This window comes from Dermacentor albipictus, chromosome 4 (assembly GCF_038994185.2).
Source record: "Dermacentor albipictus isolate Rhodes 1998 colony chromosome 4, USDA_Dalb.pri_finalv2, whole genome shotgun sequence".
In the NCBI taxonomy this organism is placed as follows: Eukaryota; Metazoa; Arthropoda; class Arachnida; order Ixodida; family Ixodidae; genus Dermacentor; species Dermacentor albipictus.
In genome coordinates this window covers 104,908,989-104,919,954 of record NC_091824.1, presented here as the reverse complement: position 1 = coordinate 104,919,954, position 10,966 = coordinate 104,908,989, and the positions used below count along the sequence as shown (strand labels likewise).

At 45.7% G+C, this 10,966-nt stretch overlaps 1 protein-coding gene across 1 annotated transcript; it reads left to right on the top strand.

Moving 5' to 3' along the window:
- The first annotated feature begins 1,670 nt into the window (after window positions 1–1,670).
- LOC139059547 (uncharacterized) lies at window positions 1,671–8,465 on the top strand. The gene is made up of 3 exons (XM_070537973.1): window positions 1,671–1,777; window positions 5,657–5,715; window positions 6,735–8,465. Exons 1-3 carry the CDS (start codon window positions 1,744–1,746, stop codon window positions 8,463–8,465), a joined length of 1,824 nt encoding a protein of 607 aa, XP_070394074.1. The 5' UTR covers window positions 1,671–1,743.
- Window positions 8,466–10,966: the final 2,501 nt, after the last annotated feature.

Below are 10,966 nucleotides of genomic sequence, written 5' to 3'. Positions count from 1 at the left end.
TTTCCTTGGCTTCATTGTTAGTTGGCTCCTGTACGTGCGTGGCTTTTTCCATAAAACAATTAACTGACGATTACGATGCTCCCTCACGCGAAATTTGAGCGCAGCTCTATACGTGCTTTCATTTCGCGATATATTGGCTGGCGCGGACAATCTGTCGTGTGCGGCACATTACAAACGGAGCGAAGTGTGGCGCGAGGGCCTCGCTAATCGAGAGGTCGCGAAAGGCAGCGCGCAGGGGACGCGTGGGCGCGATTCACAGCAACTACCGGAGACAGACCTCCACTCATGCAGCGCTTTGTTTCCATCTATTATATAGGTGAACGCGCTCGCCGCATGCCGTCGCAGAACAGACGACGGTGCGCTATTCTGGCGCCATCTCTTAGCGGTCATCGCCGTAGAGCCCGTCTGGCGCGGCATTACGCTTTTCTTCTCACGCTTCTGCTGTACCCTCCACCTCCGCTTTCCGCCTAGCTGCACCCTAATCCTCCACTTTCCTCCTCGCCTTCTCTTCGCTATCGCCGTCTTTCATCCCCCACCATGCTGCGCTTTCGCTCTTTCATTCTTCGCTGTGCTCGTTTACTCGGTGACGCCGAGGGACGCCGACGCTAGACTTAGGAACGGGCACCTTGCGCTCTAAAATTGAACCTCTAAGTTCTTCTCAGTCTTCTCTTTCCATATCTTGAGAGCGTTATATAGCCCTCAACTTAGGAACAGTGTGTGCATTATTGACGGCATGCATTAGTAAATTCATTTCGCAAATCCGCACGATGGCCGTTTCAGGATACGGCACACCTGAACGGAGAACCCCAGCAAAGTACGCACACGCGGAACTCGCTAAAGCTGAGTGGGCGTGGTCGTACGCTATTATTATTTGCATTTGCTTGTTTGAATATGCTTGTGTGACAATATGAGTTTCTTGTTCTAATTTTGTTTTTTGTTTTTACATAAACCGAAAAGGAGTACTGCGTATAGAAAGCATTATCGAGTACTGTGTATGTCGAGAACGTGCATTTCTAAACTGTTATGTGCCTTCGCTACATGTGACGTTTCGTCAACCGCAGGTTCAGCGAACAATCGTTTTGTGCTTAGACTTGCCATAAAATTAAAGTGCATGTATTATGAAGATAACGAGAAAATGGATTGAAAATCGAAATTTTATGATAAAGGAATAAAAATGTGTTTTCCCCACCACGAAGGCGTCGCGGCGGAGTGCGCACGCAGCCTCAGTTACTGTTGATCAATTTGTTAGTAACTACTTCAACCAGTTGCTCAGCTCCGGGCCCCGCCAGCGTTCGACTGAGCAATGCCGAACGTGCCTGTCTGGCCGATTCAGCCGAGAGAGATTCGGGGAACTTTCGCAAACGGTGCTCCGTGGCAAATTACAAGTAAACGTTGCTGATGCATTGTATATTGTTTGGAAACCATGTCTGTTCATTGCAACCTTTCTTTTTTGTCTTTTTTTTATTCTCCGCATCGAAGCAGCGGTGACCCCTCACAATAGCCACAAGCTCCATCCTGATCGCCCTCAGTGCCCGCCTAAATGAATCATTGGTAGCAAGTCGGGGGGAATGCGGCTTAACGTAAACATTGACGCGCCAGATTGGATGTGGCTGACGCCGCCCAGTATATTCACCCTTCCTCGCGCGGTAAATGACAAGCGTTGCGCTAGCGATACATGCTCGTCAGCCAGGGCCAAACACGCTCCGCATCGTTTTACTTGCTTTTCAGGCCGTTCATGGAAGGATGCACATCCGTTGGCTCATCATTGCGGTCTTCGGTGAGTTGCTGTATATATGGTTATAATCAGGGGCGCTATAACGTAAAGCTATTCCAAACTTTTCTATTCCGATTCTGCAATCAGCTCACCACGATTGGTGAAAAACCTTTCGGACCACCCCCACTTCACCTGTCTGTCATGCAACGTCACGAAAACCGCGATAGCTCCCTATCTGATATGACGTGCACACACTGATTATGCATAATTTCACCGAACAAAACAAAAATAGTTATGTTTGATTCGACGCCTTTTTGCCATTAGCCCTCGGCTATTGGTGAAAAGTTTTCGGGCTGCGCCCACTTCATTGCCTCTCACGCGACGTCACAAAACCGCAAAATCTCGCCGCGTCAAAGTGACATGTACGCGTTAAAGATGCATTAATATGCCGAACAAAACTGCATTTTCTTCTGAATAGCCGCAGGTTGCCCCGTTTCGAAAGGAATAAAACATGGCTGCCGCCAATCGCTCCGGCACTGGCTGCTCGCCCCTGCCGGAGAGGATGGGTTTATTTGCGTGTAATAAAGCTTTCTTGCGTGGCCGTGTAAAGTTTTCGAGAACTTTCGGCACGTTTACGACCTCGTTTTGCCAACTCTTCTTTGCTGATGATCCGTTTTAGCGTCATTCTTAAGCTTCCGTTGCATGCCGCCGCGATTTTCGACCAGCCACCTTAAGCTAAGTAAGGGAAAGCGGACCAGTCGCAGACGCCGGCACCACCCTCTTCATTCGGTTATCGATATTCAGTGCAGTGGCTCGGCCCCATCGAATCCCTCTCCACTTGAGCATGCTCCTCGCCTCTTGTGAGCCAATTAGATAAGACAAGCCGCTCAGTGCAGGCAGTGCTATTGGTTTTTCAAGCAAACAAAAGTGACCTCCTATGACCGAGGGGATCGTTTGATTGGTTTGTTCAGACAACCCTGCGGGTGACCGCCCGATGCTTGCATCGGCGGTTACGCAAATTTCACGTCAGGAGATCGGAATAAAAACATATTGGAATAGTTTTACGTTATACGGCCCCAGCATAAGTTGAACCGCAAGCCGCAAACAGAAAACTAGTACACATCTGGCCCTAAACTAAATGCGTCAATGCGGTGCCAGGTAGCTGGGTGTGTATTCACAAAAAAAAGTCCTTACGAAAATATTGTTCTTGAGAGAAACTGCCAGCAAATCGAAATGTCGAAGATAATACTACCTAAAGAAGTCGATATATGGAAAATTCTACTTACGGACACAAAACTGCGTGAATCCGCCCCTTGAATATTTGGTGGCTAACCGCTCCTTCGCGCCAAAACTGAGTGTCAGAGAACAAAATATGCTACTTGAAAATGCAGGAGCCAATGCAGACGGAAATTTAAGTTGTGGTCTGTCGCGCGTCGTTCTTGTTTTAAAGGGACAGTAAAGTCAAATATTAAGTCCAGCTAAAGTTATAGATTAATGCTCGGTAATCTCTAAGGCGTCAATATTATCGCGAACAGAGCCTTAGTAATCGAGAAATAGAGGTAAATGCAGTGCACGATTAGGGACTCCCCCGGGGCATTCAAGTACTTGCCCGATGACGAAGGCACTCCTCATTTAAATTCTGTCTCTATAGTCGTCAACCACGTACTTGTCACAAAAACATTAATTATTGTATTGCATTATAAGACGAAGGAAAATTCTACTTATCCAGTTCTATTTCATTTTTTAGAAAAAAAAAAGAACTCATCGACATTACACTTGAGAACGATGCGGGTGGTCGAAAAGTTTCGTTTTCGTTCAATTCTGTGCCGCCCGCGCTTTCGCGTTTCAGTAGTTTCGCTATCGCGTAATGCTGCGCTGAATTTGTTGGCTTGCGAAACTCACACAAACTGCAAGTAGCAGAAAATTCCACTTCCATGTGATGTCGTGGGATGCCCGAACGGTCCAGGTCACTTGACTAAAAGCAGCTGCAGCAGCGAATCCGCCGCTCTGTCTTGGCTCGGTTTCTCCATGGCCGTGCGTTTGCGTTTTGTGCAAGAAAGCGTACCGCCGTTTGTCGGGCGCCGTTTTACTCGCCGAGGGCAGCAAAAGGCGATGACGTCGTATGCAACGTCGCCACTTTCCGGTTGGATCGCGGGAGTTTTGACTAGCGGTAAAAGTGCTCGGACCCTTCAGATGCAATTTTTTCATAAACTCTTTTCTTGGCACGAAACAAGCGTTGTGAGTTTCCTGGAATGGTATTTGAACAGTCTACGTCGACTGAGAGTTTGCCTTTAGTGTCCCTTTAAATTAAACTGGTAAAGTATGTACAAAATGTTACCAGTCTTGCATTCTCAAGCTTGCTTGCTTGAGATTCACTATTTTTCGACTCCTTCGGTAACCAGAGGCACGTTGCTTTATCGCAGATTTACGGAAAATATTGCTTTATCGCGAAATCACGAAAAAATTTCTCGATTGCTTACTTGATCTTCCATACCTTATTTGTCTAATTATTTAGAGTATGCTCGTACCTTGCTATCTCGATCAGAGTATTTTTTGTTATTGATAGCTATAACAGCATTATAAAGGCACACCCAATGAACTTGTTAAAAAGAAAGTGTGTCAAGTCTGCCGAGTCGCAAAAGAAATATGGTCATAAAAACAGTTCATGCTTAAAGCGAAAACACACATGCACACACGCGCGCCCACACACGCACATACACGCACACACAATGCACACATATACATGCACATGCGCGCACGCACACACAGGAAAGCCTGGTTTTTACATCCTTGCTCACTTACAGACACCGTTACCAAGCATGGGGAAAATCATATTGTTTGAAATGTCGTGGGAAGGCTCTTGTGAAGGCATAGCCTGCAGCTTTCGCTAATGATATGTCCGGCATCATGATTCGCTGACATATTCTCTTACGAATAGGTCAAGCGTAAGAACCTTTTGCAAATACGGGCATAGTTAATTATAATTTTTTTCAGTCCCCCGAAGTGTCCGTCTGTTCTGCACGTCATTTTGCATACGCTAACCACGTTTCTCTAATCGCGCGTATGGCTAACCACCATTGTGTATATGTCACGTTTGTGTAATTTTTTTAAACAGCAGTTTTCGCAGACTGCTTTAAAGTACGTGCGAATAGATTTCAATATAATAAAAGGAAAATGAGACATCCACCCAGTCGTAGCTAAGGGCTACAAAGGAAACGCATACGGGTTCCTTGAAAAAAAAAAAGCTTTGCAGATGAGAAAAATTCGTCCTGGTCGGGAATTTTTCCTCTACTGCGAAGCTTTTCTTTCGAGAAACCCATGTGGGTTTTCTTTGTAGCACTTAGCTACGTCTGGGTGGGTGTCTCATTTTCCCTTTATTAATTACTCCTCTCCACCTAGCGAGTTTCCGCAGAACTGTTGCGTCAGATTTCAATATAGTTAATGAAGTACTTGCGTTACTGCAAGTCTCCAAAGAAGTACGCTTGCGCTTTGATATAACTCGGGGCACATTTTTTTTTTCAGAAGAGGTCCAAGATTTGAGCAGCTGTATATTTCATAGATGTTTGGCAAAAACTGTAGATATCACTGAGGACAAGCTGGCCTGAAGCTGCGAAGTGGCACTTTTGATTATGTCTCAGTAAACCGTCAACAGTTATGAAATATGTGAGGATATCCGATCGTTATGACCGCACATCGATATGTCTGGGCCCTTTCTTTGCGCTTCTTATGTACGACTTAGCACAATACGGATGGTTCTGTAACCAATGCTTTACATGGTAGCGCTGTAAGTGGGCTGCACTTACTGTTAAAAATTTGCAGCGGGTTGGGCTAAGCATGGAAGTAAATGATGGATAGCCGTGTAAGGATGTTTATGTTGAGCACTTTATTTGTTGTTCAATGTGAAATGTATAACTTACGATAACATTGCAGTTTTTGTCGAAGTGTCTTACAGTGGTGTGTGCCATGGAACTTCAAACCACCTGCGTGAGGTACACCGACGGGTGAGCAATGCATGCTTAAGTTACGCTTAATGAAGAAACTAGCAATGCAAAGCTAAAGACGGAGTACTATAACTAAGGCTTATTAAGAGAAACGTGACATTTAAATACATGCACATGATCAGCACCGGGCATCACCCAATGCTGCTTATGTACTTGCATTTAAACCTGACGTTTACTTAATAAACCCTATAGTTAGAAATCAGCGCCTGGCCTGTGTTCTCGTCTTGTTCTCGTTCTTTCGCTTTAGTGTTTATTTCTCTTTAGTATGAAAACATTACTTTCATAACAGAAAGTATTACTTTCCTACCAAATATGAAAGTATATGAAAATACGAGTAATTCTTCCAAGTATTAATTTCATACGAAATCAAGACGAAAAAGACGTGCGATCGACTGTTTAGTACGTACGCTTGAAAGTAACTCACTTTGCAGCTTGAATGGTCACGAGAACCAAAATCATCAGCTTTGCGCTGACTGATGCTGCCTACCGCATGTTTGTCCGAAATAACACACTACATAAAAAGCACAAGCTTCTCCAGTCCTGTATTATTTAGGGCGTAATAATGTGTGGCCGTGCACTCAGTGTCGTATTTGTTGGCATATAAAATAAAGTGAGCACACCCGACTTATCCGCTAGCGCGTTTGATTTTGTACTCATTTATCGTTTCAAACGTACCCGTTTATCGTTCTAGCCCATTTTCTGTATTAATACTTGCGCTGAAAATGGAATGTTTCGAGAGGTTTGATGATATACAATTGCCTATGCCGAGTGTAGGTTGCCTTTATTGCAGGTGGGGTAGATTTCTTATGTAAATTAAATTTGTTCAACATGCTCTTAGTTGTCCTTTGTTGCTGTGAGCACAATCTTTGTTATCCAGTGGATCACGCCGGTCTTAACAAAACTTGGCCATCAACTACTGTTATCAGTGACGAAGCGCTTCTTTAAGAAAATACCTAAGTAACAATTAAACCAGCTGTGGACTCACCGGGAATGCTTTCCTTTGTTTTTTGTTTTTTCAGGACGTAAACCAGATGCAAGATGATGCAGAATTCCAACATTTCAGCTGCGAACGATCTGGCGGCGGCTACCACAGCGACGTCGGGTCCGGTTGTCAGCGCTATCACTACTGCGAAAAAATGGAAAACGGCAACTGGCGCCAACGCCATTTTGACTGCCCTTCTGGAACGACTTTCGATGAAAGAAGTGGTGAATGCGGCTCGAAAAATGTGTCCTGCATTCAAGCGGACAACACCGTAATGGAACCGGAAGCGTCGGAAGAGGTCACTGTTGCCACGAGCGTCCCGACTCCATCACCACTCGACGTCGAACAGAGCGTCACTCGTGTTCCGGAATTAGTCGTAGAAAGAAGGAACACTTCCGCAGACAGCAAGAATGGAACCGCCAGTCACGCCATGTGCCCGGCAAACTTTGGATACTTCCCCCACATTGAGTCCGAATGCAGGAAGTACTACGCCTGCGTCAGGCTTGGCCAGGGTACGGTTGTCAAGCACGTCTTCAACTGCCCCCGAACTAAACGCTTCGACTCGGCCACAATGCTCTGCGTGGAAGCCAGCAAGGCATCGAAGTGTCAATTCGCAGCCGCAGCCGAGTACAAAGACATCGCGTATGATGAACAGGAATTGCTGAACATGACTTCGTTGCCCGCCAGAAATGACTACGGCTTAGTCGGACTGCTGCCCATGAACCTCACGGTGGAGGCTCTAGATCGCATGATGGCACGAATGATCATGTCGTTCGTGCAGTCCGGAAAAAACATCACCGAAGGAGAACTCACAGCGGTTAAGAAGCTACTGTCGGAGACTGAGCCCGTGCCCCTCACCGTGCTCGCGACTGTCAAGTTGGTCAGCACAACCCTCCAGAGGCTGCCGAACGCGTCGGAAGTCATGGACATGCTTTCCATAATGTATGACGAACACAAAAAATTCTTGGGTCCCGGTTTCCTGGAGCGCGGCAGGTTGGTCGTGCGGAACCTGACATCTCTGGTGGAACGATACGGGGCCATACGAGCACTGAGCGTTGCCACTTCGTATAAGAGGCTCCGGAATGCCTACGAGACGGTTCGAAGCAACTGGTTCGTCCTGAGAAACCGCACTGCGCCTCTATTTTACGAAAATGAGGACAGCGCTGCAAATGCCGAGCCTGACTATTCCATCACTACCACGCCTGCTCCGGCGGAGGATTATCACGGACAACCTCCGTCCCACCAGGACTTCGTCGATCACAAGCAAAGTGCCGACCTGAGTCATCAATCAACGGTCACGCACACCGGCGTAAGTACTGGCACTTCCGCGACTGCTATGGGGTCGTCAGAAGGTACAAAAAACACTACTGTGGTAATCTTGCGTGGACCTTCGGCGGACTCAAGTTCCCAACAGTCAAAGAAAAATGGTGGGCCGACCTCAACTGGTGATCGGATCGAGCACTTCGAATCAGAAGGAATGCCGCAAGAACACGGGGAGCAATTGCTGTCGCCTGAAAACTCGAGCGGAAGGGCACGAGAAACTGTGAAGCAGGCGGTTAATGCGAACACGGACGACGAATACTACGACGGGTTGGGGGCTAATCACCCAGAGGGCTCGAGCCAAAACGAAGATCCAGATTGGTTCGTTGATAACTACGATTACTACGACGCTTTTCGCGGCCCAGGGGAGGGCTACCATGAGCCACATATGGGCGGTCAACTTGATGATCAGGGTGTGGTAGTGCACGCAGAAGAAGATTACCAGTGATTCCTTAAAAAAAAATAAAGTGTATGCAATGTCTTAGTGTTCTATTTTGCTGACAATATTCACAACTGATATGATTCACATGCGGTTCCTCTATGCCACGAGAGAGAGAGAATAAGAGTGCCTGTAGTACGGTGCTAAAGGATAAGCTAAAGAAGTAATTTTTCCGTTAGTATTGGCTCATTGGCATTACAATTGTATTGTCTGGAACAGTAACCTTTAGAACAATTTCAATGAAAAGCCGGCAGCGAGTGGAACTCTTCAGTGTTAGCATGGCGTTTAATAGACCGAATGGCTGAAGGTAGGGATGTAAACGTTCTGGAAATTTTGAAGCGGCTAAAAAGGAAAGGACATGAAAACCTTCTTTTCTCTCCGGAAATTTTGGCAACACTAAAAAAATTAACCTAACATTCCTTAGTATGCGCAAGTAAAATTAACAGCTAATGAGGATACTTGCAAAGACTTGTTTAGAAAAGTTTTGGCACGATATGGACAGTCTACGACAAACAGCCCACTTTTTTATTCACTCGGATATTCTTGGTAGCTTTCTGAATTCTCGTCTAGCGACCATGAAAACCGCCTACTTTCGCGCCCTGTCGGAACACTTCCGGAACTTCAGTTTTTCAGATTGCAAATGAAGTGGGCTCGCACGAGGTAAATTACATAACCACCGATGGTAAAAACTACGTCAAACATGTGGGTCTCTTTAGACGTATGGAATCGGGACAAAAGAGCAGTCATAAGTGCACGGATTCTCTTCTGAGACCTGCTTTAAGCCAGCTAACGGTAATATTCTTTCGAAATTCTTCGTATTTATTTAGTGAAAAAAATCTTTTGCGAATATTTGAAAAAATTGAGACCAATCTTCTTGTTTTTTAATTTTCTTGTTGGAAGTCACGTAAGGGTGACGTCATGAATTACTTTTTTTTTAGCTTACGTTGGGGCCTTTGGTGCCAGATATGTTCTCATAAGTGTCAAGGTTGATTCTTTGGTTAATTAAGAAGAATGTGTTAGTCATTTAATGAAAAACAGTTAAATGCAGGTCAACGGCAATGCTGTCGAAATCCATGACGTCTTGACAAACAGTGCGGCACTTCATGACTTCGCGGCAGCTTTGCCCCTCGGATTTCATTTTGGCTCGTTTTCTGTTTTACCAAGGTTCCGCCTCACGGTAAGGTATTCTTTTTTGTATAGCGTGCTATACTAATGCGGCTTAATTTAACGGTTTCCTTTAATGTACCTTTCAAAGTGAACATTGCCCACCTGACGTCAAATCTAGTAAATGATATTATTTGTTCCAAACAGAACCTTCGAAATATTGCACTTCGAGTGCCTCAGTTCAATATGTGTATCGAGACAGCCCGCCTTAGAAGAATGCAGCATAAAGGCTTGCGCAGTAAAGGACGAACGGAAAATTTCTATGGAGGCTGTCCTTGTTAGAGCGAAGCAAAGCCAAACCAAGCTTTTCCTTGTCAGAGAGTAGCTAGTGGCGAAATAATGTCGTAAAGTACAACGAAGCAGAAGGGAAACGGGGGAAGGGGTTTTTGGCGATTCTATGGTGAAAACTGAGACGTAACTACTACAGCATGGTGCTGTTGCTTTAGCGTCAAGAAACGCAAGCTCAAAAATATTACACAATACTGTCAACCTCTCGACTCACGTGTTGAAGTATTGACAAAACATATTTATGTCCCAATTTCAAAAAAAAAAAATTGAGATAATCGTCGTGCCCATAATTATTGTACGAAGTTTCAGTTAGTTGAAAGGGCCACAAATAATTATTTCCGGCACCTTTTATGCGACAACTTCAAAGCGCACGCCAAGTGCAACGCGGAGACTATTGTACCGAAAGTGAAGGTGGTGGTCACGTGTCATCACAAACAAATAAATGGCGTGACATTCAGCCCGGTGCGATGATTGAAAACCATACTATGACCACCGTCGCCGAAAGCTGCCATATTTCCCATTTTAAGCATGCGCTTTCCTCGTAAACGCAGGGCAACCTGCTTTCCTCTCTTGTACTGTGGAGCGCTGGTGAACTCGGCTTTAGGCACCACGGTAATAGTGGATGGGCACGCGCCAGTGGGGTCTGGTACCGTGAGACCGCTACATCTGGGGAGGTATTCTGTAAGAGTCCGCCTATAGTGGGCCTGTTCATTTCGTCTGCTGCTGAACTGCTGATTGGCTGTGGCACCTCACTGCTGCAGAAGCGCAGACCAGCCCAACCAATCAAAACTTCAACAGCAGCCGAAATGTACATGTCCACTAGGTGGACTCTTACAGAATACCTCCCCAGGTTGCGGTGATGCGAAAAGTCTGCTTTTTCACGTTCGGAGCCACGCCACACTTGACGCGCGTTTTGAACTGGTCGCATTAAAACGTAGCGTATACGTATTTGCCGTGTTAAAGAATACCCGCAATAAGGAAATACTTTATTGCGCGTGTACGAGATACGTATCAATTAAGAGAATATGAAGGAGAATGAGAAGGAAGAAGAAAAACGG

What these genes read in the sequence shown, in the direction of transcription:
- LOC139059547 (XM_070537973.1), top strand. Translation starts at nt 1,744, where the DNA reads ATGCACATCCGTTGGCTCATCATTGCGGTCTTCG. An exon ending in GCTCATCATTGCGGTCTTCG is followed by an intron (nt 1,778 to 5,656) that starts GTGAGTTGCTGT and finishes TTTTTGTCGAAG; the next exon opens with TGTCTTACAGTGGTGTGTGC. An exon ending in TGCGTGAGGTACACCGACGG is followed by an intron (nt 5,716 to 6,734) that starts GTGAGCAATGCA and finishes TTGTTTTTTCAG; the next exon opens with GACGTAAACCAGATGCAAGA.